Source organism: Lagopus muta, chromosome 25 (assembly GCF_023343835.1).
Source record: "Lagopus muta isolate bLagMut1 chromosome 25, bLagMut1 primary, whole genome shotgun sequence".
In the NCBI taxonomy this organism is placed as follows: Eukaryota; Metazoa; Chordata; class Aves; order Galliformes; family Phasianidae; genus Lagopus; species Lagopus muta.
The window spans coordinates 4,050,328-4,077,960 of NC_064457.1; the positions used below are offsets into that span (position 1 = coordinate 4,050,328).

Here is a 27,633-nt window from a genome sequence, read left to right on the forward strand (position 1 = left end):
GTGGATTGAATAAAGGTTTATTGAACAGCTTGCCCCGTGTCCCCTTCACCTGCTGTCACCTGCAGGAGGGGTGGCTCTGGGGACAAAGGGAGGAGATGCAGGGGGAAATGGCTGAGCCCCCTTTTCTGATGCTTTCCCCAGTGCTGGGGGCTTGTTGAAGCCTGGTTCACCCCACTGTCCCACAGCCCCAGAAAGTCCCACGTGCTCCCAGCTCAGTACTTGTAGCTGATGTCCCCATCACCAGTGCAGGGCGGCTCTTGGCTCTGTGGGGCACAGGAGGGGATGCAGAGCTGCTTGCATAGTAGGGGGACAGGGACACTGGGAGTGCATAGATGGGCACGTGCAGCTCTGAAACCTTTGGCGTGGAGATCGAGAGCAATGGAGCGATGGAAACAGACGTCTTCTCGGGAAAAAGGGTTCCATGGACGAATCTGGTCCTGATTCTGAGCCTGTGCAGGAGGCACTGGGAGCAGCTGAGCCCCCAGGAAGGCTGATGGCACGTTGTAGGGCATGCAGGCTGGACTTCGGTGGCGTGGAGAGAAAAACATCTGAGCACAGTGCGCCGAGGTGGCCTGGGGTGGCGGATGTGGATGTGCTCCAAGCTGGGTCCCCTGCATCTTCGCCCTGAGGCTTCAAGTCTCCGAGGCTGGGGAGGAGAAGGGACAAGGCATTGCTTGCACAAATAGCCCTTAAAACCAAATATTGAGGTGTTCCCAAGCAGGGAGGGATGGCACCAAGGAGCAGGTGGTAGCCTTCAGCAGCTGAATGCATTCGTGCCAATTTGGAACAGGAAAGATTTAAAATATATATAATATATACTTTTATTATTCACCCGTTAACTCCATTATATGCCAATCATGAGCTAGTTTCAGCAGTTACATTCCCTTGATCATGTCTTTAGGAGGATGCAATTAATTCAAAACAAAGGAGAGCACTGCTGGTGCCTGGGGATGCAGTCGGTGACATCAGTCGGGGCTGGCAGGGCTGGCTCACTTCCACGTGGTGCCACGTTCAGCCAGGCCAGGCTCCTCAGTGACAGCGTGCCATCCTCACAGGGTCACTTACTGCAACACCAGTCCAACCTGGAGAGCAAAGAGATGTGGGTTGCAAGCGACAAGTGACTGTCTCCTACCTCAAACCCAGCCGGGATGGACGGAACTCCCGGCCCATTGCTGCTGGGAGGGCTGCAGCCCCAAACCCGCCAGCTCTCCGGTGAGGAGCTGCTCGAGCAGCCCTGCAGAGATCCCTGGGAGCTCAGTGGTGGAGCAAAGCTGCGCTGAGCTGCGTGGATTTGTGCCCTGTGGGAGCTGCGTGACTCAGATCAGCCCGGACTTCGCAGCTGGAGGTGTCAGAAATCCCTAATTCCACACCTGTCAGCCCTCACACCTCTAACGAGCTTCTGCGGGCTCTCCTGCCTTCGGGATGGCAGAGACCCTAATGAATGCCATTAGTATTAATGAGCTGTCGCGATGGGCAGACTGCAGGAGCACTGTGCTGCACAGCAGGACGGCGCCCGGCTCTCCAGGGCTACACCCAGCGTGGTTCCCATCCCACCCAGGACTCCCTGGGAGTGCGATGGATGCTGAGCCACAATGCCGTGCAGTGGAGCAGTTCAGCTCCCTCCAGAGGGGCTCCTGTTGGTATTGTCCCACCATGGTGTCCTGCACCAGGCTGACACACAGCCGTAGTGCTGCACACTGCATTCAAGGCACACAGGAAGGACCGCTGCGCCCACCGCTGTGTATCTGCCAGCCCACAACCTCCTCTCAGCTGCAACTCCCCACCTCTGGAGCCTGTCCCTCAGGTCCTCTGGGCTGGAGGACCCCACTCACCTTCTCTGGTGCCATGCTGGGACATTTCCAATTGTACAGGTAATACTGCAGGTTCCCGTCCCCAATCCCGAACTTCAGCTTCTCCAGGAAAGTTTTGTTTTCCATGAGATCCAGTGCATTGAAGACATCAAATCCTTTCTGTACGAGCAAAATACAAAGCCATCAGCTTATGTGCCGGGCAGTTCTCCCGTGTGAGTGCTTCCTGACCCCTCTCTGGCTCTCTGCACCCCAAAATATGAGGATGATGAGGCTCCAAGCCGCCCAGCCCCGCTGTGCTCACCGACTTGGCGAGGATGAGAGCGTCGCTCATGAGGTCGATGAGAGGCGTTTTGGTGTGGACGTTGTAGAAGGAGTAAGCAGCTTTCAGGCTCTTGTGGGTCGGGTGGTTCATGATGGTGGAGGGCAGCGTGTAGAAGCTCAGGAAGTCTGTCACCTCCCCTGGGGTGCTCTGAAAGGCAAAAATGTGACACCGCAGCGTGTCAGGGCTGGGTTAATGCCTGCCCAGAGCCTTTAAACTGTAGCATGGGAGCACTGATCTGCTCTCTTCTCTGCTCTCAGACCACCCAGCTCTTTCCTGGAGGGGTGAAACTCCCTAAATTTCCACACAGCGTTCTCAGTTTCACACTGCTGTACGTGCTGTATGGATGGGTTTGAAGTTATGGCCTTGGACTGGATTTCATATGCATCACTTTGTTTCTGCCTCCTCTGGAAATGCCCTTTTAGTTTCCCTGCCATCAAAATGTGGAGATGTGGCACTTGGGGACGTGGTTGATGGGCATGGTGGGGATGGCTTGGGGTTGGACTCAGTGATCTTGGAGGTCTTTTCCAACCACAATGATTCTACAATTCTAAGGGCTCCCTGAGAGCTGGGGCAGCTCTCCCCACATGGGAAGCAGCGCCCTGCAGCAGCTCACACCAAGATGATCCCAAGAGAACAGCCCTGCCTCGTTCCTCCCCCTCACCTCCACCACGAAGGTGTCGATGATGTTCTCCTGAGGTAGGAACCAGTGCTCCACCTCCTCTTGGCTCATGACGGGCGTCAGGTGGAAATGCTTCAGGTACTCGGTCAGGAGCTTGTGCACTGCAGGGATGTCTTTGTGCTCCATTGGCCGCAAGCCTGGAGTCTTGGGGGTCTGCAGAAAGCAAGAAAAGTCATTGGCACCACGTATAGGGCAGCTTTGTCCCCAAAGGAATGCCTTCACTCCCCAGATGCCTCTGAGCTGAGATGTGGGTCTGACTTTCTGCTCAAAAAGCAGCAGCTATAGAAAAGCAGCCTCCTCCAAATGAGACAGACAGCTCCCACCACCAGAAGGAAACAAACAAGGGCAGCGCAGGTGGTGGCAATCAGAACGCTTTGTTTTTCTCCTCTATCCAGATGGGGAAGTTCCCCAGCAGGACAACGGCGGCACCAGAACCCATCAGTGTGACTGAGGAATGAGGGACTGACCCAACTCAAGGTCACCATGAGGCTGCGTTTGGACAGATGAGGGCTGTCACTTCTGCATTCCTGTTCTACCAGGAGGATGGGATGTGAGTCACCGTGAAACAAAAGATCGCAGGGGTCCTGTGGTTGCCAGGAGTCACCCTCAAAATGCAGGTACCCGGGTAAAATAAGCAATGATTAAATAAAACCTAATGGCTCGATAAAGCTATTTACATAAACCAATGCCCGCTCTCCATGCAGAGGATTCAGCCTCTGCTGAGGTCTGTGTGTGTCCAACTCCCAGCTCACCCACCTCGGGCAACCGGTAAAGCTTCATGGTGCGTTGCATAGTCATGTTCCTGCTCAGGTGGGAGAATTTGACCTCGATGAGTTTCCGAGGATTCAGGGAGCGGTGCCAGTACCTGCACAAACACATCTGCTGGGGGAGGTCGTTCCTGGGCAGCGGGAAGGAGTGCAAGGTTCTCAAAGCTGCCATGAGAGGGCAAGCGAGAACACTGCAAAGGGGACGGCCAGGAGCTCCAGGAGAGAAAAACAAGAGCGTGTGCTGCAGAGCCTCCTGCCTTGTGATAAAGGAGCAGCTTAAGCAAAGCTGCTGGGATAATCCCTGAAGGACACTGCAGGGAGGAGAAACCTGGGCTGAGGCTGACGTGTGCTGCCTCAGGGAGCCCCACACCGATAAGTGCAGCCATCCCCATCCTCTGCAGCACAAGGGGCAGAGCTTTTCATCAGTCCTAAATCTTTTCAGAGAACTGGAGCTCACCTGCATGTCCCCACAGGCTTTGGCAGCACCACTCCTGCTGTGTAAACAGCCTGAAAGATCCCCTCCAGGTGAACCCTTCGTGTGATCTCACGGATCAGGACCGGAGCCACTCGTTTTGAACGCAGCTTTTTGTGGACACACAAGAAGTTTATCTCCACCATCTTCTTCTCTCTGTGGAAAGAAACAATGCAAAGCGTGAGACCCAACTGTGCTGAGCGGGATCCAACGCCCTGAGCAATTTAATTCCAGCTCCCCTGAAACACAGACAAGGCCCATGGGAGGTCAAGGAGCAAGGTCTGGCTTTGGAGAGCTCTCCTTGAAGCTGCCACACGAGGTTTCCCCAGGAAATAGTCTCCAACCAGCTCTGGATTTCTGTGGGGCAGAGCTCTACGCTCATCTCACTCATGGTGAAAACAGCCCTCACGGCTGTTAGCTACATGGCATCCTTGCACAGAACCTTGCAGCCCATCCTAAATATCCCCAGTCTTATCCTCCAAGCAGCCAAGCATCTCCATGGCTGAAGGGCATCGGCCTGGAATGCCACCAAGGGACAGGATGAGAAACTCATGCGAGCAGAACTTACGTTTCATAGATGTGGATGGTGGCAGGAATCGCACTGATAAACCCAACCAGCTTCTTGCTGGAGACCACTCTGACACCACAGTGCCACTGGGGCAGCCAGCCTGGGGGACGCAGCGCCCTGGAGGAGAGACACACGCTGTGATCACAGCACACAGCACACCCGAGGTTCTACATGCACCTCCTGCTGCCTCCCTGAAACATCCCCAAACCTGCTCCAGGCCACCGAGACACCCAGGCAGGAGGACAAGAGGTGACCACAGAGTGACACTGCAGGAACACTGGGAGGCATTCCTGCTCCTTCTGGCCTGACACAGGAAGAAATCAACACTCCTCGATTCACAAATGCCCCGAGGAAACAGCAGCTCAGCTATAACAGGTCTCCAAGTGCTACTGCTGGCAGCGTTACTTGGCAGTCACCTTCATCCTGCAGCTCTGGGTCACTGGGAAGCAGCTGCAGTGCTCTGGCCGGGGTTGAGCCCGCAGCATCCCACACCCTCTGCTCTGCGGCTGCGCTGCCACTCACCACAGCAGGAACTCAGGAGAGTAGTCGAAGCGGAACATGTTGTCATCATCTTCCACGTAGTTCTCATTCAGCAGCGTGTACAGCTCCTTCAGCTGGAGGAGAGATCAAGCAGGTCAAGCGAGTTATTCAACCAGCACTGTTCACCTGCTGAAGCCAGCAGCCCTGAACCAGGATCCAGAACACTTCTGGTGTGGCTTCAGCACTCCAAAAATCACTTCCAGACGTCAAAGCACTGAACCATGCGATGGGGACTCACACACTGAGCTGCCCCTACTCACCACGCCTCTGTCTCCAAGGTCCAGCGCGTCCCAGGTGAAGCCCTGGGGCAAAGTGTATGGCTCCTGGCGGATGTTGTCCTTGTCTGGTTCAACGGGGCCGTGGGTGTTCACCACCTCTCCTGCCAAAGAGAGCAGGGAACTATGAAAATCACCTCCATCCCCACAGCACCTGCTCTGGGCTCTCAGCACCTCAGCCCTCATGCAGGCAAAGACAGCATGGCTGTCAAAAGATGCACACCCCAGTGCTGAGGAATTGCCTTCAAATGGCACTGAAAAAGTTTCCAGGCAATGAGGAGGCAAACAAAGCCCACAGCAAGAACTGTCCCCACCTCCGCTTCTGGAAGTGCTCATCCATGTAACACTGCATGCCTAAAACACTGAGATGGACAGTGGGGCAGTCAGCCAGAGCACAGTCAGCAGTTTGGTGCACTGTGGCTGTTTGGTGCCTCTCCTTCCCCACCCCTTTCATGCTGTACCTCCCAACTAATGGGGTTTATGGGCACAGAGGCGATGTTTGCCACGTCAGGATCCTCTGGTGAAAGGGGCAAACACAAACCAGGCTTTGCTGCCTCGGTAACCCCGTGCCTTTGGTATTCCACAATGATTTCCCAGCACAAGCACAAAGAGGGACCAAAGCTGGGTATCACTTCCAGCAAACAGCCCTTTGAGACCAAACAAAGCCTCGGACGGGTGCTGACAGCATGAAAAGGGAATCACACGCAGCGTTTGCAGCAAGAAGTGTTGGGAACTGCCTTGTGAAGATTGTGCAGACAATCTGCAGCCACAACAACTTCAGATGAACCTACATACTATGCTCCCATCTCCTGTGAGGGCTTCTTGGGACAGCCTGGGGGCTCCGGGCCACGTACCGAGCTTGGGCACTGGCTGCGTGTCCCAGAACTGGTAGCTGCGCTTGCTGGCCTCCTCCATGGTTTTGGCAGGGCCCTGGCCTACAGAGAAGAGCTCAATGGCTTTCTGAATCTCCTGGATCCTCTCAGCGGGCAAAGAGTTGACCTGGGGCAAAAAAAAAGATGAAATGAGGATGCTGAGCTTGTAGGTCTGTGTTTCAGCTCCTCGTGAGGAGTGCTGGGGGGTACCAATGGGGTAGGGACAAACCCTGCACCTCCCATGCTCCTTCCCAAGGCTCTCATTGCTAGTCCAGGGCAAAGCCAAGAGGGGCAGACAGCCCCTGCTGCTGTTCTTATGTTAATTAAACAAAAATCAACACCAGGGAATGTTGTCCAAGTGTAGGAAAATGGGTTTGTTGTGCTGGCAGCCAGGCATGGTGGCACAGAGCGGCCGTTCCCTGCCATCCCCGCTCTGATTTCGGGAAGAGCAGCTGAGAGGCGCCAGTCTGAGCCTTTCAGTGGAGCTGGCTTTGATACCCAGCAACGGGCTGCATTCACCCTGCAGCAACACCTCCCACAGCAGTGGGAATTCCCATGCACTGAGCCAGGAAATCACTCTGAACATGAAGGCTTTCGAGCAGCCAAGTGCCTGAATACAACAGCAGGCAGTGTCAGCACCGGGGTAATTTTGACTGCCCTGAAAGGTTTGAGATGTTCACCTTCATTGGCTGGTCCTGAGCCTGGTCGGGCTGATCTCCTCCTTTTTCTTTCTTCCGTTTTGGTTTCTTTTTCTTCTTTTTGGCTCCGCTGTCATTCACTGGACTCAAGCCACTAGGGAACAAAAGAAACATCATTGCAGTTTTTGGGCTGGTTTGTTTTTGGTGTTGTTTTTTTTTTTGAGGACACTTACACAGTCTCTGAAACACCCTAAGGAAAATAAAAGCTCCCTGTTCCAAGCCCTGGCCTCACAGTCCCCTTCCTTCCCCTGTCCTCCAGCTGAGGACCATGCATTGGTTGAGGTTGGAGGCACTTCTGGATGCACTGGGGCCATCTGAGCTGGTGGCCAGGACCAAGGGCTGCCTGCCTCCATGGCTAGAGGCTCCAGCAGCTTCCACACCAGGAGAAACCCCATTGCCAAAGCCAAGAGGTCTCTGTGTGTGTGGATACGTCTTCGGTCCATGGACCCACACAGCATCTCTCCACTCCAAACTCCTGCTAACAAGTTCAGCCCAAGCGGAATTATTTTACCAACAGGTAGAAGAGGGGAAAAAAACCTCCCTGATTTATGAGTGAAGATGTCGTGAGCAGGAAGAAATCAGAGCTGAGTGTTCCACTTCAGCAGATTTCAGCTGGGGAATGAATGCAGCCCATCAGGCAAAGCACAGAGGAAATGTAATGCAGAGAATGGGAGCTACGCCGGAGTCCTTGGGACTCACAGCCGTGCTTGGAGGGATTTTCAATTTTAAACCCACTTAGCAAAGCAAATACCAACGGTTAGAGGTATTTTCTATTTTAAAGTCCATTTAGCAAAACAAATAGCGTGTACAATCCCCTCCAACTCCCCAAATTAACCCCCGTGCCCTGCACGAATTGCAAACATCCCCAATCGCAGTGCACGGGGCTGCTCTCCATCCCATCTGTCAGTGAACAGACAGCTCTGCCTCGAGCCCACAGCTCTCCCAGATGTGCTCACAGCCTTTTTCCTCTCCTATCTCGTCAACCCAAGAGCTGCTCTGACAGATAACATGGGTGGAGAAAGGCACACCAGCTGCGCTACCAGACCTATCTGGGTACTTCGGGACATGGGCTACTGGCATAGCAGGGACGAGTTGGGTGGAGCTTGGTGATCTTGGAGGTCTTCTCCAACCTTAATGATTCTTGAAAGAGATGTTAAGGCACAAGATGAGGTGACGGGAAGCAGCCAGCAGGGCATCACCAGCCCATGGTGAGGGGAGGTGGAGCTGCATGAGCTTTAAGGTCCCATCAAACCAAAACCTTTTTGTGATTCCAACTCCTCAAACACCTCCATGCTTAGAAATCAGAGAGGTGGTGGATGAGGAGCTGTGTCTGTTCCACATTTAGATGCTGGAAAATCCTCCTGACAAACTAATTGTGTGGCTAATTGGGTGCAGGTAATCTCATTAGGCTGTGGGGGCGGGCAGATGGCGGGACATCATCACTGTGATGTGTTCTGCAGCAAACCAGAAACAGCAACGAAACACCGCTTCCACACAAAGGAAATGAGAATAAACATGAAAGTGTGAAAAGTTTCTCTGTTGGAAAATGAACTCTGTGCTTCACCACAGAGCCACTTCCCAGCGCTGACACAGAACCAGGGCGGGGGATGTCAATTCCTCCTTCCTGTCCTTAAAAGGAAAGGAAGTGCTGCTATCGCTCAGTAATAGTGCTGAGTTCCTACAGCCTAGAGCCAAGAGCTGATGGCTCCAAGCACAAACTGGGCACTGGCAGAGGGACAGCCCCAGGCACAGCTCCCAAAAACCGCACAAAGCTCTGTGCTGGGGACAGCACTCACCTCGTGCCCTTGCAGATGTGGCACTGGGGGACATGGTTAGTGGACATTGGGATGGGTTGAAGTGTGACTGGATGATCTTAGAGGTCTTATCCAACCTTAATGTTCTATGAGTGGAGTTCATGGAGCGGATGGATCTGGTGGGGATGGGTTGGGGTTGGACTGGATGATCTTAGAGGACTCCTCCAAATTTAATGACTATGTGACTTGCTCAACGGCACCCAACCCTTCCTAACCCAGCTCACTCATCAGCCACCATTCATCTGAACAGCTGTACTGGGAAATCATGCCGAGAAAGCACAGTAGCAGTGATTAAATGCCATGTCTGCTCTCTGCTTGGTCCTGGTTCCTGCAAACCTAATCATGTAAGAGCAGAGGAAAAGAGAAACCTTTCCAAGCATGGCTAAACCCATTAAAAGGAAACATGATGCCACACCCAGGAGGCAAATAAAATAGAAATGCACATCTATGCTGCTGTAAAACAGCTTCTGTAGTATGTCTTGCATGACCTTTTATTACCAGACAGGCAAGATCACTGCTGATGGGAAGAGAAAGGCCGTTCCTAGGATGCAGGTGGGAGCCTGGTGAGGCTGGGATGTGCCAGGCAGAGGCACAAAACCTCAGTGCGAATGGTGTGGGATCACTGCTAGTGTCTGTGTCATCGCTTCACACCTCGTGTCCCCAGCACTGCGCTGATGGGTGCCAAGCAGGTGGCACTGGGTGACACGGCGATGCTGTAGGAGCCAGCGGGGGCTGCAGGCAGGAGGATGGCACAAACCAAAGCACCCAGAATTCGGCATAAAACTGCAAGAATCCCCGAGGTCTCCGCCCCCCGCCTCCATCCACGCCACGATCGGGCCCGACCCCGCAGCTTCAGCACACGCTCTCACACATAGGAGTGAATGGAAGCTAAACGGCCCGCCCCCAGGCCGACCGACAAACGGCTCGTCCAATCGCAACGCGCGATGTTATCTGCCGGCCAATCAACGCGCGCCAGGGGCGGGGCGGCGCTGACTTCCCGGCCGCTGCCCACCTCCATGGGCCCCGCGGCCGCCCCCGCGCCGCGCTCACCCCCGCTTCGAGCCGCGCTCCGCTTCGTTCTCGCAGTCGCTGCAGTGCTCGTGGTCGTTCTCCTCCGCCGACGGCCGCTGAGGCCTCGCCAGCGGCCGCCTCACTGCTGTCTCACTGTCGTCCGCCATCTTGAAACGGGGCCTCGGCGGCTGCCGCACCCCCACAACAAAGCGCGCTGTGATTGGGTAGCGCGCCGCCGGGCATGCCGGGAGCGGTAGTCCGCGCGGGTAGGCGTGGGCCGGACTGGGCGTGGGCGGGAACTACAACTCCCGTCAGCCTTTGCCGCCCCCCCACCCGTTTCCTGCCCGAGGGGGTCGGACCGATCCTAATGCAGGTGGCGCTGATTGGCTGAGAGCGGCACTCTCAGTTCCTCCCACCCAATCGGCGTGCGCTACACTGCGTGGTGCGCGAAGCCGGCAGCGGGTGAGTGCGTAGGGGGCGAGGCTGCGGGTCCGGCTCGGCCCGGCTGAGGGGCTGCGGTTGGGGGTGTGGCTGCGGATTTCCACGCTGAGATCATGATTTATTTTTTTTACTTTTTTCTCTTTTAATTTCATTTTTTTTCATTGCCGAGCCCCCGGCGCTGGGCTCGGAGTGAAGTTGGTGCACTTTGGCCTTCAGTCACGGCTCCTTGGGATGTGGGCCGTTAGGCCTCTCTGTTCTGTGTGGTAAAATCATTGAATTCACCACTTTATTTTTTTTTTTTCTCTTCTGGTTTTGGCTTTCCTCTTGTTTGTTTGTTTAATTAGGGCAGACCAACACCGCCCCAAACTGCTCTGTTCTGGGGGAAAAGCAGCATCTGGCTCCTGCAGGAAGGGATGATCAGCCCCTGTGTACAAATCAAATCGTTAAACATTCACACCTCACAGCACGTTGATACCTCGCACCACGGGTCTCGTCTGGTCCCTGTGGCTGTACAAATGCTTACAAACTCCATTGGGCTGCATTTTGGATGCCAGCCTTTCACACCGCTCCTTTACCCCTCAGTAATTCCTGCAGCTGTCAGCTCACAGAGGTCTGTAATGGAGGGACAGAAATAGGTTTGTTGGGAGCACATAACAGAGGGACAGAAATAGATTCATTGGGATCACGTAACAGGACAGAAATAGGTTTGTTGGGACCAGGTCCCAGCTGGGGCCACAGCTTAGGGTTACTGCGCTTAGAAACGCTGTATTTACTTTACATGGGCAGGAGAGTTTTATGTTTCTAAACAGGAAAAGAGTTTCCTCCCCACAAAGCTGGGTACTGATGGCCTGAGCCACTTCCTCGCCCCCACACCAGCACTGCTCACATCACAGGGTGTAGAACATGTAGAACATCCAGGGCCGGATCCAAACCTGCTCTGAAGGTGAGGGGGGCATAGGAGGAGGGAATGCCCCATGGGGGTCAGGTGCTCACTTGGCAACAAAGCTCAGGATTTACTTCAGCCTCTTGGAGATCACTGATGTTTGTTGTGGCTGCCCTCTCTGAATTCCCCCTTCTTGCTGGAGTTAACCCCATCTGTTTGCCAAGAGGAAGGGAAGAGCGCACATGGTGCTGTTGTGGGCTCTGTGTACTCTCAGCAGCCACAGAGTGAAGTTGCTGGCAGGTGCTGATGGCTTTCCTCTCTTTGCTCTAACTCCCATTTCCTCCCTCTGCCAAACTGCCTTCAGCTGCTGCTGAGCACATCCAGCCCTCTCTGGATCCCATTTGTAGGACTGAGTCGTGACGCAGGTGTCTTTTTCTAGCAAAGAGGAAGCATTGAAATCACACAGATCGTCAGGGTTTGGGGCAGGTGCCTCTCCAGGAGAGGCTGAGCTTCCCCTGGTCTGGCTAGGAGGAGGATGAGGAGTGGCCAAGAGCAGCCCACCAGTCCGGGGATGTGGTTACTAAGGGGATGGAGCCGCTCACAGCCGATTTGGCAAAGGGCTGAACCGGCCCCTGGGCTATCAGCAGGCACAGGGCTGTGTGTCTGATGCCTGTTTGTGAGCTGACAGCCAGGAGCTCACTGCTCAGAGCCGTGATTTCTTGCATCCATCGTGCTGTCCATGCGGTGCGTGCTGCCGATGACAGTGCTGGCTTCCAGGTAGTGCAGAGATGTGATTTACTTGCAGTCTCCCATGGTCTGCGTCCCGATTATGTCAGAGGTAGCTTGTCTCCTCTTGCTCCCCATCTGTTGAGATCAAGCAGGGCTCACTATCTGTCCTCGTGGGCTGAAGTGCTGAGTGAGTTCTTCCCGTTGTCACAGATCCTGTGTCACCCTGCCAGAAGCGTTGGGTGCCCTCTGATTTGGGACGCTGTAGGTGAGGCACAGCCAGAATCCCCATGCTCTGGGGAAGCCTTGTTTAACCTGGCTCTGTTCTTCAGCGTGGGCACCCAGCTCAGAGGGGTGCCAAGACTCTAATAATGTCTCAGTGACTCCCTGAAAATGTATGACTGGGCTCTGAATGGAGTTGCTTGTTTGGTATAAATATTTGATGAACAAAACAGCCGCGTCCTGGCGCGTTTTCAGCTCTCTCTTTCTATTTCAGAGCGCAATGTTCCTGGTCGGGCTCTCGGGTGGAATCGCGTCGGGGAAGAGCACGGTGGTGGCCGTGCTCCGGGAACTGGGCTGTGCCGTGATTGATGCTGATGTTATTGCCAGAGAGGGTTCGTTCTGCATTGCTGATCTTTCTCCCCGATGTTCCCCTGACAACTGGGATTGATGTGCAGTGACGCGCAGACGGCAGAGGGTGCTCTGGGTACATTAGATCTGCTTCCCTCCCATTCCCCCAGCCGATGGGGATGTGTGGAGCAGCTGTCTCAGGGGATTGGAACTAAGATATATTTCTAATAAAAAAAAAAAAAAAGAAAAGAAAAATAATGTCCTAATAACAAATGCCAGGGGAGATCTTATCCTGAGTTTCCCTCTCCAGGAGTGCAATGCAGTCAGTGCTTTCCGGCTTTGAAAGTGAGCTCTTGGCAAAAGAAATGCATTTCTCCTTACACTGGGTTCCGTGGGCTGATCCGACCTCCTGAGCCCCAGGACCTCACCGTGTAACTCAGTTATGCTGGGTGGTATCACTGAGCTGAAAGAATTCCCCTGGTGCTGGCTGTGAATACAGAGAAATCCATCCACAAAATCATTTGTGCCTTAATGTGCTCAAAAAAAAAAAAAAAAAAAAAAAAAAAAAAAAAAAAAGAGGCGTGAAGATCTCAGCTCAGAGGGAATTCAGGCTGTGCTCCTGCACGTCTGCACCTTGCTGCTTAGAAACCCCGGCGCTGGGGCTGAGCAGCGGTGCAGGCTGTGTCATTTTAAAGCACTTCTGTTTGTGGAAGATCTTACCATGTAGCCACTCAAAGCTGCGATGCCCTCATGTTTTATTGCACTGTAATTCCCCTGGAGGCGCTGGAAATTTGCTGGAGGTGCTCAGAGCCCTTGGAGGCCGTAGGAAAGCGCTACGGATGCTTGATGTCGGTTTTCTACCAATCGCTTCGTTTTCCTCCAATTCCTTTTTTATGTGTGTGTGCTCACGTATGGATCTGCCCCACCCTGCAACGGCCTCGCCGTGAAATTCCGATGGAGAAAGAAATTGGCCTTAAAGACTTTTATTAGGTTGGCCCATGGTTACAACCTGTGGCAACGTTCCTGGATTTCTGAGAGGAAATTACATCTGGTTTGCCACTCTCTGTGGCCAGCCTCAGCTTGATCTTAATTACATTTTTATTATTTCATCCTTTCTGTCGGTGATTTTGATGCCCGTTTAACATCAGAGTCCCCCCCAAATACCTGCTGGGAATCGATCTCTGAGGCGCTCGCTGCATTCGTTCTCACTAAGAATTTGGTGGCTGAGGCTAAAAGCAGCAAAACACCTTTGTGACAGCCAGAGCCGGCAGTGCAGCACGTCCGAGGCGGTCGTGGCGCTGAATTAATGTCCCCAAAGCGCTTCGATCCCCAGGCGTCAGCCCTCGGAGGGACCTTGGGCTGAGAGTTTGCGGAGCGCTGCCTGCAGCGCCGGTGCCAGCTGTCTGCCGGTGCGTGCTGGCGGGCAGATGCGCTCTCAAGCTCTGTTGTTTAATGAGCAAACCTCATTTGAGGCCGATCGCTGATGCAAAAGCTGCCTGTGCCGTGCGGTTGTCTCTGACCTCCGGCTGTTTAATGTTATCAGTGGTGCAGCCCCGCCTGAAGGCCTATCGGCAGATCGTGCATTGCTTCGGCCCCGAGATCCTCCTGGAGAGCGGAGAGATCAACCGTGAGGCACTGGGAAACATCATCTTCTCCCACCCCGAGAAACGGCGGCTGCTGAACGCCATCACCCACCCCGAGATCCAGAAGGAGATGCTGAAGCAAGTCTTGAAGTACTTTGTGCTAGGTAAGGGCGGCGGGGCTGCTGGCTGTGCCCATGTCAACGTGGAGAAAGGGGCAGGGAAGGGGAGCGGAGCTGAGTGGCCGCCTTTGTGCTCCGCCGCTGGTGGCCTTTAGCTTCAGTGTTCCGAGTTTTCGTCGCTGCCCTTCCTGCCTTTCACCGCTGCCCTTCGCATTCTTCTTGTATGGTTTACAGTACATCTGCAGGGCCTGAGAAAGGCATTGTGAGGCCTCTTTGGAGATTGCTCTTTGGATAATGTCATACCTTCTGAAATGGCCAAATATTATTCCCCGCTCCCAGCCTCCCTGGGCTTCGATGAAAGCTGCAGAGCACTTTTAGTCTCGATAAGGTGAGAAATGGGCTGACAGCTGTGCTTTCCAAAGTCCCGCTTTTCCCCCTGATAAATATAACAAATGCAGCTGTCAGACTTGGTCTAATCAAATGCCAGATAAGATCACCAGCTGTTTTGGAGGTCTCCGTGTAGACAGAAGGATGTCTTAATAGAGTCAGTCTGGTTTTGTGGAGCTTATCAAAGCTGAGCTGCTTGACAGCTGAATAGGGCTGCACAGGGACCCCAAGATTTGGGGTGGAAGGAGCAGAAGGCAAGGGAAACAACGGGCAGGAGAGCTGGGAGCCAAAACACTCCGAGTTCTGAACCCAGGCTGCAAACTCAGAAGGAAGGCCCTGTCCTGCCCCTTGGCGAGAGTGCAGTGTGTGTTCAGCAGGCTGCTTTGTCCTCATTAGTCAGGTTTTAATGATTTGGGATAGCTGGATGCTGTCTCCGAGGATTGCTCTGTAAGGAAGGCTCTATTGATCAAGCCATAGGGCAGCAAGAAGCATCTCTAGACAGAGATGCTGGTAAAATGGTGGTTTGCTGGGGGATTGTGCCTTTGTCCAGGCTTTTGTTGCCATGGCCTGGTTGGATGGGGAGCACTGGCTTTGTTTATAAACCAGCAGAGCTGTCTGCAAGGATCTCCTTGCTCTCTTTGGGGAAAGTGAAACTGCTCAGCTAAAGCTTTCCAAAAGGGAAGAAAACTAAGCTGGAAAATGAGCTGGGAAACATCGGCTTAGCTGACTGCAGCCTGGCAGAGCCTCGGACAGCTGAAAGAGAGAAGAGCAAATTCTGCTGTGGGCGCTGCTCCCCTGGAGAGGCTGGCGACGACGTGTGACTGCTGCTCCTGCCAGCACTGCACTGCCGCTTCCATTTGAGCTTCTTGTTTCATCTCCTCATTATATTTCTGCAGCTTCACCTTTGGTCTGAGATCATCCAGGTTAGGGTTTCGGTTGGTTTTGTTTTTTTTTCTTCTTTCCCCTGCAGAAACTTGGACTGAAACCATTTCCTCTGTCTGAAAGGAGGGGGGCTGCTGTTCTCTCAGAGCAGCTGCGCTCACGGAGAGTTTTGCCGGAGCAGCTGCAGCGCACGTGTGAGGCTGTTGGGAATCCGTGTAACGCCGACCCTTTTGGGGGTGTTGTCGTTCCTGCAGGCTACCGCTATGTGATCCTCGACATCCCTCTGCTCTTCGAGACCCAGAGGTTGACCAAGTTCATGAAGCACACCGTCCTGGTTTATTGGTAAGCGCCACACAAGCCGCGAGCACTGGGCCACCTCCCCGTCCCTCCGCGCCCAACTCAGCGCCGCCTCTGCCCCGCAGCGACCCGCAGACCCAGCTGGCACGGCTGAGGAAGAGGAGCGGGCTGTCCCAGGCCGAGGCCGAAGCACGCATCGCCTCGCAGCTGCCGCTGGATGAGAAGCGCCGCCTGGCCGCTCACGTCATCGACAACTCCGGCGACCGCGAGAGCACGCGCCAGCAGGTGCTGCGGCTGCACGCGAGGCTGGAGGATTCCCTGGACTTCCTGTGGGCACGGCTGGCGGTGGGGACGGCCGTGGCTGCGCTCGGAGGGCTGCTGTACCTCCTCCTCCAACGTTTCATCTCTTAATTCACCTTTTTAGGGTTTTTTTTTTTTTCTTTTTATTTTTTTTTTTCCCCTCAGTTGTTTTCTGAAGGCCTGGATTTCCAGGTTTGAAAAGGGCACTGAAAGGCCACCTGTTTTAATGAGCTTTGCCAGCTGAATGCAGACGGTGGGGTGAGGTTTTCTCCTGCTGACTTCCCAAGGTGAATGTGAGTTTTCTTCCAGCACCGTCTCACATCTCTGTTCTTTAACTTTCTGCTCAGGGGCTGGTGCCCATCTGTGGGTGAGACGGCTCCCATGGAGGGGATGAGGCCCTTCTTAGCCCCACGGAGATCTGAATGGTGGCATTCCAACCTGTGGTGAATCCAGGCACCTCAGCCTCTTCCATGGCAATCTCTTTATGGGGGGAATAGGTGGGCTCTCAGATCTGGTTCCTGCTGCTAACTGTCCCCAGGTTGATCCCCTGGGATTAGATATGAGATTTCCCCTTCTTTCACTTTAAACCTGTGGTTGGGAACCAGCAGCACGTCATTCCCCAGGGCTGGGTGTACAGCTGGCTGCTCGCATCCCCTCTGCCCCATGTTTCTGCAGCCTAAACAACCCCGTGAGCACTACCTCCCAAGGGGGGATGATGCTGAGGGCCTGATGCACCCCCAGAGGGGCTGAGACCCGGGAGCTGCCCCTTGGGAAGGCACTACTGGAGAGGATGAGCCTGGGCGAGGCGGGTGCTGGCTCTTGGCGTTTGGTTTAATAAAGCACTAACCAGCAGACAGGTCCCCGTGGCTCTGAGATTTCCGGGCTGCAGCGCTGCTCTTTTCCTGGCCTTCTCCCAGGCTGTTCCTATGCTGGGGCACGGCTGCGCTCTGTAAAGTTCATTGTGTGCAAGCAAAGCTTACGAGCACGCTGATGTGTTCCCGATGCAGAGCCTGGTTCTGGTCCCAGGAGCTCTGCAGCCTCGGTTCCTGCAGGGCCGTGGCTCAGCCCTGGCCCTGAGCTCTGCTCTCAGCTCTGGGCTCATGAGCACAGAGTGCAGCGGGGTTCCGGGTCCCGCAGTTAGCATGGCTGCAGGGACCTGTGGGTCCCAGCCCTGGGCTGCTTAGTCTGAGCATCCCAGCACAAGCAATAACTCTCCGTCATGCCCCTCTCCTGCTTTTTAATGTGCCTTTAATTGCGGTGGTGATGTCGGGGCCGGGAGTCCCTCCCAGCAAGCCATAAATCAGGGCTGGAGCAGGACAGGCTAAGCCAGAGATAAGCACTGATTGCGTTCCTCCCTCCCGGCTCGCTGCCTCTGCGATAAATGGGGCTGCGATGAGGCCGGGGGCAGTGAGGCTGGCACAGTAATCACATTTGGCGCTCCGCTCCCGCCCCGCTGACGTTTCCCAGGCACTAATGAGTTTAGTAGGGCCAAGGGAGGGCTGATTTCAGGGGGGCTGAGAGGCGCAGTGCTGCCCAGCGTGGGGATGGGGATGTGCACTGCCCGGCTGTGGGGCTGAGCTGGGCTCACATCTTGTGTCCTGGCTGCACAGCTGGCACCCGTGGGGAGGATGCTGAGCCCAGTGCACGGCTTTGGAATTGGATGCTGCGTCCCCCGTGGGTACCCAACGATGGTCCCCCACTGCGGGTGTCCTCTGGCTGCCATGTCCCTCAGTTTTGGGGACAACCTGGGGCACACCCTGTGGCCACATCCCTGACCCTTTCAGGGACACCCTGCACTCAGCGGCTGTCCCCACCGGTGACAAATGGCTCAGCTCTGTGCCATCGACAGCTCAATCGATGGCTCTGGAGGGAACCCGAAGGGCAATGCACATCCATCTGGGTAGACGAGGCCTGCTTGAGACCTCCGTGCTTGTGACACTGGTGGCTGCCACCCAGCATGGGTCCGTGGAGGCACCCAGGCTGTGGGGACAGCAGTGTCCCTTTGTCCCCAGGCATGGACTGGGACCCAACACCCAAAGAGGGGCCCCTAGGGACAGGAGGAGAGGGCTGAGTGGTGTCACTCACGGCACCGGTGTCCCGGTTGCTGTCACCACGTGGTCCCTGCAGCATGGCACAGTGTCACCATCACCACACGGTCCTGCACGCGTGGCACAGTGCTGCAGCACAGCCCCGCGGCGTCACCGTCCATGGTGTCACATGGTGTCACTGTCACTGCACACTGCACGGGGTGTCACTGTTGCTGCCTGGCCACGGGGTGCCACACAGTGTCACTGCAGCTCCCATGGGTTGTCACACAGAGTCACTGTCACTGCCTGGTGCACGGGTGTCACACAGCGCCATGTCATTGCATGGCCCACGGGTGTCACCCGGCCTCACGTCACCGCCGTCCTGCAGCGCATCGCACAGCGTTGCCGCCAGCGCGTGGCCTGCGGGTGTCACCCAGCATTGCTGTCACTGCGTGGCCTGGGGGTGTCACGCAGTGCCGCTTGGCAGTGCCATGGCTGCTCCCCTGCACGTCCTGTAGGCCGTCACTCCTGTCACTGCACGGTCCCCAACCCACTGGGGGATGCGTCCCCATGGTCCCCGATGCACTGGGGAACGTGTCCCCATGGTCCCTGAGCTGGTCCCGTCCGCCCGCCTCATCCCTGTCCCCTGCTGCCAGGCAAGCAGTGATTTTCCATCAGTCACCGGCTGTCTCGATCAGCCAGGCTCTAATTAAGTATCGGTGTTGGCAGCCCTTAATTGCCAAGCGGTGGGAGGGTGGTGGCCCCGCTGCGCCCACAGCCTCTGTAATGAGCATCCATGCAATGGGGACGGGCTGGGGGATGTAGTGCCCCAGCCTCACCCCAAAGCTGCGCCGGGGTCACCCCTAGGATGGGGGCATCGCCCAGCACTGAGCTGGGTATGAGGGTTAGCCCATGCCCGCTGGCCAGCTAGCTCCCTGAGTCACCCAGCTAGTCTGTTGGCCAGCTGGCCACCCAGCTAGCCAGAAAGCCTGATGGTCAACCGGCCAGTTAGCCAACCAGCCAGCCTGCTGGCCATCAAGTCAGCCAGATAGCTAACCAGCGCAGCGCCCAGCCGCCTACCAGCCAGCCAACCAGCTAGGCAGCTGCCAGCATCCCACTAGCCAGCTGCCTAGCCATCCAGCCACTCCATCAGCCACATCTCTAGCCAAGCAGGCAACCAAAGAGCCACTGGGGTGTCTGGCCTGCAGTGGGCGCACGGTGGCTGGGACCATGGCCAAAGCATTTAGCAGGGACAAGGGAGCACTGTGCTAGAACTTGCCTCAGTTTCCCCTTCTGTTTCTTTCTCTCCAGCTCCATGTTGCTGTCACAGTGCCCAGACACCACACCACACCATCGCTTGTCTGGAAAGCTCCTCATTAACACCTTCATTTAATCAGCTCTCCTGCCCAACGAGGCAATTGGTCACGGTGCCCCCTCTCAGTGCTGGAAGAGCTGCGGGTCTGGAGGGATAGAGGGATGTGTGGGGAGATGGATGGAGAGATTAAGGTATGAAAGGATGAATGGAAGGATGGATGGATAGAAGGATGGATGGGTGGATGGATGGAGGGGTGGAGGGATGGGTGGAAGGGTGGACAAATGAGTGCATGCATGCATGGAAACAAGGATAGGTGCATTCATGCATGGATGAGTAGATGTGTGGAAGACGGATGGATGGTCAGGTGTATGGGTAGAGGGATGAAAGGATGGATGGATGGATGGATGGATGGATGGATGGATGGATGGATGGATGTGCAAATGATATGGGGTTAAATTGATGCATGGATGCATGGGTGGGAGGATGTGTGGATGGGTGGCTGTGAAGAATACAATCGTGTGCATGGGTGGATACAGGTCGGGATTGAGGGAGGTGTGCATAAATGGAAGGATGTACAGATGGAGGGAAGGAGGGAGGGAGGGAAGGAGGGAAGGGAAGGGAAGGGAAGGGAAGGGAAGGGAAGGGAAGGGAAGGGAAGGGAAGGGAAGGGAAGGGAAGGGAAGGGAAGGGAAGGGAAGGGAAGGGAAGGGAAGGGAAGGGAAGGGAAGGGAAGGGAAGGGAAGGGAAGGGAAGGGAAGGGAAGGGAAGGGAAGGGAAGGGAAGGGAAGGGAAGGGAGGCTGTTTGGGTGGATAATGGGTGGGTTTGTGGGTGGATAGGTGCCCCCAGGGTGGTTGGCAGCAGCAGAGGAATCCCCACACAGGAGCTTTTGCAGCCCATTCATTGCACACCACCTCGGTGAGCACACTTCATCGCACGCCTGTGTGCACATGTGAGCTCAGCCACGCACACAGGCACACGCAGCCACACAGCCACGTGTGCACAGGCATCCCCACACGAGGGTGGAGGGGAAACTGAGGCACAGAGCAGCTCCAACCCCGTCCCACAGCCCCACCACTGCCTGCTCTCTCTCTTCCCCAAATCCCCAATCCTCCCTAACGAGCTCCAAGCCGGCAGCAAGGCCATGGCCATCCCCGTGCCCCCGCACCATCCCCGTGCCCCACAATATTGATTGTGCCCCACACCACCGCTGCCCCTCTGCGCCCCCCGGCCGCCCACCTCCGCCTCGCTCTGCAGAGCAAACAGCCGCGGGCTCGGCTGCGCATCGATTCTGTGAGAGCTGCTGTTTGCTTAACCTTTGCAGAGAGCGGCAGGCGTGCGGCACGAGGAGATGCTGCCTCTCAGCTTTGTCCTTCCCCATCCTTCAGCTGCTAATGGGCTTTGCTTGCTTGGCTGAGGGGCTGTGGTGGCCCACGAGCAGGGGATGGGGACAGGGATCACCCCGGGGTCTCTTTGTGGACCGCTCGGGATGTTGTCCCCACTCACGTGGTGCTGCACATGTGGGGTAATGGGGGTAATGCTCCTGGTGCCGGCACTGTGGGAACGTGGCACTTTAGGGTGGTGGCTGTGCCATAGGATGTGGTTGCTTGGGGTGGTGGCCGTGCTGGTAGGGACATGGTTGTATGAGGTGGTGGCTGTGCCCTGGAGATGCGCTGATTTGGGTTCGTGGCCGTGTCGATAGGGATGAGGTAGTTTGGGGTGGTGGCCATGCCATGGGGATGTGGTAGCCTGGGCTGCTGGCTGTGCCATGGGAACAGGGTGGTTTGGGGCTGTGCCTGTTTTGGGGTAGTAGCCATGCCATGGGGACCCGGTGGCCTGAGGTGGTGGCTGTGCCATGAAGTGGGGTGGTGTCCATGTCAATAGGGTCATTATGGCTGAGAGAGGTGGCCGTGTCATGGGGACGCGGTGTCCATGCCGATAGGGACAGGATGATTTGGGATGCTGGCTGTGCCATGAGGATGTGGTGTTTTGGGGGTGGTGGCTGCGCCGTGGAGATGCAGTGGTTTGGGGTGGTTGCTGTACTATGGGGACGCACTGGTTTGGGGTGGTGAGGTGGCCTGTAGTGGTGGCCCTGTTCTGGGGACAAAGTGACATCGGCACAAGTGTCTGAGCACAGCAGTGTCCCATTATCCCTCGGCATGAGGCGAGTGCTGTGATCCAATCTGGGGGTGTCCAATGGGGCCCCTCTGTGGCACACCACCCCTGTCCCCGTCCCCACGCACAGCCCTGTGCCATCCGTGGGAGCGCTGCGCCGGTGGGTGACTCACGGAGCCCATGGCCTTGCCGAGGCGTATTTTTAGGAGCTCATTAAAAAAGAAAAGGAAAGGAAAAGGAGGGGAGAGGGAGAAAAGGAGCGGGGAAGCGGCGGCGGAGCGCAGTTATCCTTCACGTGGTGACTGCTCGTGGGGACAGCGCAGGGGCGGCACCCCGACCCCAAAATCTTCTTAAAGCCCCCGAATCCCCCACAGCCAGCGCCACGGCCGCGTGTCCCGGGGCTGTGGTGTCACTCTGATGGGTGTCACCGGTCCCCGCGTCCCCGTTGCGATTCGGCCGCGGCGCCGCGGGCGGCTGTCAGCTCCCATCGCGTCGCAATGCCGGCTGTGACGAGCGGGCGCTCGGCCCCGCAGCCCCCGGTCCTCGGCTGCGGAACGCAGGGTGACACGCGGCGGAGCGCGGCCACCAAAGCCCCAGGCACAGAGCGGGGTGTGCCACAGGGCTTCGTCCCCGCCGTCACCGTCAGTGCCATGTGCGTGGGGGTGGCATTGCTGGGGACGGTGTGCTCAGCCCCGCTACCACCAGCAGCGACAGCCCGTGTGGGTCACAGCGCGGTGCGTGCGTGGGGCTGGGAGGAGTTGGGGTGATGGGGACGTGCTGGGGACGTGGAGTGATGATGGCCACGGAGGGGCAGTGCGGCACTGCCGCCCCATGGGCTGCACTGGGGTGCAGATGTGGTCCTGCTCCCCGTCCCCAGCGGTCCCAGCTGGGACAGTGGGGACACTTTGGGGACAGAGTCCATTGGGGTGTCCTTATAGGGTGGGAGCTGTGGGGCACTTTGGGGGTATAGGGTTGACCCTGAGCTTGTGGCTGACATTTGTCCCCTTGGTGTGTGACTGCAACGTCCCCCGTGTGCCACGTGTGTCCCCTTACTGTCCAACCGTGTGTCTCCGTGTGACATGTGTGTCCCCATGGGGTGTGACTGAAAGTCCCCAGATGTCACAGGGATCCCCTCCGCGGGCCAGCAGGGACACAGGTGACAAACCCAGGGAGCAGTGCCTCTGGCTGAGCCACCCCTGGCCCCGCCGGGGACACAGAGGGGACACGGGGTGGCGGTGCTTCTGACCCCTCGTGCCCCGTGGGTGTCCCCGGGGCTGCACCCCATGGCCGCACCGGCTGGGGGCGTGGCCAGATTGGGGGCGTGGCTCTGCGCTCCCCGGGCGGCGCTGGAGGCGAATCACAGCGCGGAGGGGGCGTGGTCTGTGCGAAGTGGGCGTGACTCCCGACTGAGAGGGCGTGGCCAAGGAGTGCTCGGGCGTGTCTGCACAGGCAGTGGGCGTGGTCACAGGAGGCGTGGGCGTGGCCGGGAGCGGGGGGGCGTGGCCGGGAGCGGAGCGCACCGGAGCTCAGCGGAGCGGATCGGAGCGGAGCGGCACCGCCGATCCCCGAACCCCACCGCCCTGTCCGCCCCCAAACCGGCACCATTCCGGCCCAGCGAGCAGCCCCGGCCGGGCGTCGGCTCAGCCTCGGCCGTAAAACTTTGCTGGCGGCCGCTGCGGGCGTGGTGATGGTGCTGGTGCTGGTGGTGCTGATCCCGGTGCTGGTGAGCTCGGCGGGCACCGACGGCCGCTACGAGATGCTAGGCACCTGCCGCATGCTCTGCGAGCCCTACGGGGGCACCGCGCCGGGGGGCGGCCCGATCCCACCGCCCTCCACGCTGGTGCAGGGGCCGCAGGGCAAAGCGGGCAAACCGGGCAAACCGGGACCGCCGGGACCCCCCGGCGAACCGGGCCCGCCGGGCGCTGCGGGCCCGCCGGGGGTGAGGGGCGAAGCGGGCAAACCGGGGCCGCCCGGGCTGCCGGGTTTGGGGGGCACGGGGGCGGTGAGCACGGCCACCTACAGCACGGTGCCGCGCGTCGCCTTCTACGCCGGCCTGAAGAACCCACACGAGGGCTACGAGATCCTCAAGTTCGATGATGTGGTCACCAACCTGGGCAACAGCTACGATGCCGCCTCGGGGAAGTTCACCTGTGTCATCCCCGGCACTTATTTCTTCACCTACCACGTCCTGATGCGCGGCGGAGACGGCACCAGCATGTGGGCTGACCTCTGCAAGAACGGGCAGGTACGGGATGGAGGGGTGCGGGGAGGTCCTCGGGGGTCCTGTCCTTCTCTTGCCCATGGGATGCTCATCTTGTGCAGCCCCGGGATGCTCTGTCCTTCTCTTGCCCGTGGGATGTCGGCCCCCATGATGCTCCGTCCTTCCCTCAGTGGCAGTGTTGTGCTCCAGGTCCCTCCCTGAGGTGCCCTGTTTTTCTCCTGCCCATGAAGTGTGCACCTCAGGATGCTCCATCCCTCTTCCAGCCGTGGGATGCGCACCCCCAGGGTGCTCCGTCCTCCCAGTGCCAATGATGTGCCTCAGGTACCCTCTGTGCCCTGAGATCCCCATCCTCCTCCTGCCCATGGGATGTGCACCCCCAGGGTGCTCCATCCCTATTCCAGCCATGAGATGTGCACCCCCAGGGTGCTCTGTCCTTTTTCCAGCCATGGGATGCACACCCCACGTTGCTCTGTCCCTCCCTGCCCTTGGGATGCACACCCCTGAGATGCTCCATCCTTCTCCCAGTGACAATGATGTGCCCCAGGTGCACCCCGCGGTCTCCTATCTCCTCCTGACCATGGGATGTGCACCCTGGGATGCTCCATCCTTCTCCTGGTAGCAATGATGTGTCCCCACGGGTCCCCTTCTCCTGCCCCAGTGATGTGCCCTGCTGTGCCATGGGCTGTCTGTGTGCTCCCTGCCTTGTCCCCATGGTGCGTGCCAGCGGCCGTGCCCTGGGGACAGCAATGCAGGGACAACGTTTGTGGTGGTTTTGGGGACACTGCAGGGCTGTGCAGTGCTGAACCCACATTGAGGGCAGTGTGAGCCCAGCCCGGAACTGGGTCCACTGTTTCTCAGCCCTGTTTGGGGACAGATGTCCCCATCCCCAGCTGCTGTGCACCCATGGGACATCTCCTCCACCCGGTGACAGCCCCTGGGTGACACACAGTGGGGCCGCTGCCCCGGTGCTCAAGCTGCCCCCATCCTCACCACCCGCAGCCCCCACATCTCCACCATCCCCATGGCTGAGGCTACCAGCTGATGTCGCATCCTCACGACACAAACCCTTTGCTGGAGCTGTGGCTGTCGCACTGCAAATGTCACACTGCACCGAGAGGCTCTGAGCTCAGTGGGGTGACATCTCCCCATGGCCTCAGCCACAGCTCTGCCCCAGCAGTTGGGTTTGGCCTTTGGCTGTTGGGTTCTCCCTCCCTTCACTCACTGCCCCAGATCCGAGGCATCAGAGATGCTCAGTGCTTGTCCCCGTGGTGCTGCCTCTGAGTGTCACTGCGCAGAACCATTGCACCGAGCATCACCCCGGCACCTGGATGGGATTTTTCCTTCTTCAAGAGCCCCGTGGGATTTAGAGGGATTTAGGAGCCCAGAACCCAGCTGGGAATGGGGTCGCTGGCCCGTCCCTTTGCCATCCGCATCCCCCCATGATGTGAGCCACAGCTTTGCCCAGCAGTTGGGTTTGGCGTTCAGCTGTTGGTTTCTGCCTCCCTTGGCTCACAGCCCCACATTCAGGACACTCAGGATGCTCTATGCTTATCCCCACGGCAACAACTCCGAGACCCCCACGCGGTGCCCATTGCGCTGAGCGTCTCCCCAGCACTAGGATGGTTTTTTTCCTTCCCAAATAACCCCACGCAGTAATTTAGAATCCCAAAACCCAGCTGGGAACGGGGTCGCCGCCCATCCCTTTGCCATCCCCACGCCGCGGGCTCGTGCCGGCACTAACAGCTGCGTTTCCCGAAGCTACAAAGCTCCTGTCAAGAGTAAATAAACCCATTCGGGCGTGCGCCTGCAATACAGCTTAATCATCGTCACGGCCGTCCTCGTCGGGCGCCGGCTTCGCAGCCGTCCCCACGCGCCGGGTGTTAATTGCCAGCACGATATCACAGCTCTAATTGGGGTTTGTGTCGCAGAAATACAGCCCAGAGTGAAGCTGGGGTGGTGGGGTCGCACCGCAGCAGCGATGCCCCAGTGTTTCCCTATGGAGAAGTGTCCATCGCAGCGCCGGCCGCGCCGCTCGAGTTAATGAGAGCCAGGGGAGCTGCTCCTGGTTATTAATTAGCATTAATCATGATTATTTGTATTAGCTTGTCGCTGTTTCAGTGAGCACGGGGTGACAAAATTGTGTTTGGGAGGAAGGTGGATGGATGTCCTCAGTGTTGTCCCTTGAGGGGATGTGGGGGACAGTGGGGGACGGCCCCCAAAGTGTGACCCCACAGAGGGATGTGCCCATGGGGCCACACCTGGGAGAGCCCTGGTGCACCCAAAGGTGATGTGTCGGACCCCAAAGACACGGGGTGCCCTCAAACACTGCTCCATGTCCCTCTGCACTGGGTGGGCACAGAGCTGCAGTGGTCACAGTGGCCAGGACACTGCTGGGGGCAGCTCACAGCCGTAGGGTCAGTGGGGTTGGTGACAGCACTCCCCAGGTGCCACGTCCCCATTTTGGGCACTTCTTCCCGCATCCCTTGGGTGCAGGCACAGCTCCCAGCCGTGGGGTTGCTTCGGTTGATGTCCCCATTTTGGGCTCTTCTCCTTTCCCACGGGCAGCGCCATGGGAAAACTGAAGCACGGAGCTGCTGCGCCCCATCTCTGCATCCCCTCCGGTCCTGGGGACACGGCTGCTGGGACAACGCAGTGGCTCTGCTGCCATGGAGCCATTTATCTTCCCTGGTTAGCCAAGGGCTGGCGGGCGCGTGGTGACGAGGTGGCTCCTTAACGAGGGAAGACGGATGGCAGTCGCTGCAGCGGGGATGGGCGGTGTGCTGGGACATCAGTAGGTTCCAGAGTAAACAGGGGCTGATGGGTGGGATCTGTCACGGCCGTGGGCTGCCTGCAGGTCTGGGGATGCTGCTGCCTCTGCCCCGATGGCTTTTGTGGTAGCAGCACCCCGGGGGCGGCCACGGGGCTGTGGTTGTGTCCGTTCAGCTGCAGGGTTGGGGCTGCTCCCTGCGAGCCGACGGAGAGCCCATTCTTGTCAGTCCTAATTAGGAGCTGCTTCTCCCTGCTGTGCCGCTTTGCATTTCACTTGGGATTTTTTACCTGCTGCCTTGTCACTGTCACTGAGATCCCGCTGCAAGGCTCTGGCTCAGATTTGATTACCCCAATAATTCCCTATCAGCTGCAGCCGCAGTGCCACTTCCCTGGGTGGCCACGAGGCCGTTGGGTACGTGTGGGTTTTTACAGATATAAGTATCCCTTCCCGCCCCACGCCTGAGCCATAACCCCATGTTCAAGCCTATGGGTCAGGGCAATGCTCCGCAGCACCACAACGGCACCGCTGTCCCCACGCCAGTGCCATCTCTTCCATCCAGGTCCCATCAACCATGGAATGGGTCCAAAGAAGCCTGAATGAAACGGGAAATGGGGCCCCATGGGGTGGCTGGGTGCGGGGTCACAGCAGGGAAGTGGGGCCATGGATGCAGGTGGGCTAAAGCTGTGTCCCCTGTGCAGGTGCGGGCCAGCGCCATTGCGCAGGATGCAGACCAGAACTACGACTACGCCAGCAACAGCGTCATCCTACACCTGGATGCAGGTGATGAGGTCTTCATCAAGCTGGACGGGGGCAAAGCCCACGGCGGCAACAACAACAAATACAGCACCTTCTCGGGCTTCATCATCTATTCGGACTGAGCCTGGACCCATGGCATCACCCCATGGCATCGCCCCATGGCATCGCTCCACACCCACCCAGCCCCATGGCATCCCCATGTGCAGCCCTATGGCCGGCCGTGGGGCCCAGGATCCCCCTCCCCCATCACCCGCTCACCCCATTGCTGCTAATCGGGGCGGGGGGAGCAGAAGGGCAGTCCCCTGGCTGCGACCCGCTCAGTGCCCGTGGGATGTGGGTCTGTATGGGGTACCTCGTGCTGGGGTTGTGCTGGGGGAGCTGCCTGGCCCTGGGTGACTCCATGGTAAAGCAGAG

The 27,633-nt window shown here is 57.5% G+C and overlaps 3 protein-coding genes across 4 annotated transcripts; 2 read left to right on the top strand and 1 right to left on the bottom strand.

Annotated features, from left to right (window-relative positions):
• Position 1: 1 nt before the first annotated feature.
• NMT1 (N-myristoyltransferase 1) lies at positions 2–10,058 on the bottom strand. The gene is made up of 12 exons (XM_048926754.1): positions 9,869–10,058; positions 6,987–7,098; positions 6,289–6,433; positions 5,420–5,538; positions 5,142–5,233; positions 4,620–4,736; positions 4,037–4,207; positions 3,569–3,677; positions 2,795–2,965; positions 2,113–2,280; positions 1,833–1,970; positions 2–1,082 (listed from the first exon to the last, which is right to left on the bottom strand). Exons 1-12 carry the CDS (start codon positions 9,994–9,996, stop codon positions 1,062–1,064), a joined length of 1,491 nt encoding a protein of 496 aa, XP_048782711.1. The 5' UTR covers positions 9,997–10,058; the 3' UTR covers positions 2–1,061.
• Positions 10,059–10,152: 94 nt separating this feature from the next.
• Positions 10,153–17,444, top strand: DCAKD (dephospho-CoA kinase domain containing). 2 transcript variants are annotated; one of them, XM_048926756.1, is made up of 5 exons: positions 10,153–10,291; positions 12,376–12,493; positions 13,993–14,196; positions 15,675–15,762; positions 15,843–17,443. In XM_048926756.1, exons 2-5 carry the CDS (start codon positions 12,382–12,384, stop codon positions 16,126–16,128), a joined length of 690 nt encoding a protein of 229 aa, XP_048782713.1. In that variant the 5' UTR covers positions 10,153–10,291; positions 12,376–12,381; the 3' UTR covers positions 16,129–17,443. The 2 variants fall into 2 exon arrangements, with proteins under 2 accessions (XP_048782713.1, XP_048782714.1); XM_048926757.1 differs by lacking the exon at positions 10,153–10,291 and adding an exon at positions 10,301–11,213 and having other exon boundaries at positions 15,843–17,444.
• A 5,543-nt stretch (positions 17,445–22,987) lies between these two features.
• Positions 22,988–27,627, top strand: C1QL1 (complement C1q like 1). Its single transcript, XM_048926731.1, has 2 exons — positions 22,988–23,717; positions 27,162–27,627. The coding sequence occupies exons 1-2, from the start codon at positions 23,160–23,162 to the stop codon at positions 27,339–27,341; spliced, it is 738 nt and encodes a 245-aa protein (XP_048782688.1). The 5' UTR covers positions 22,988–23,159; the 3' UTR covers positions 27,342–27,627.
• Positions 27,628–27,633: the final 6 nt, after the last annotated feature.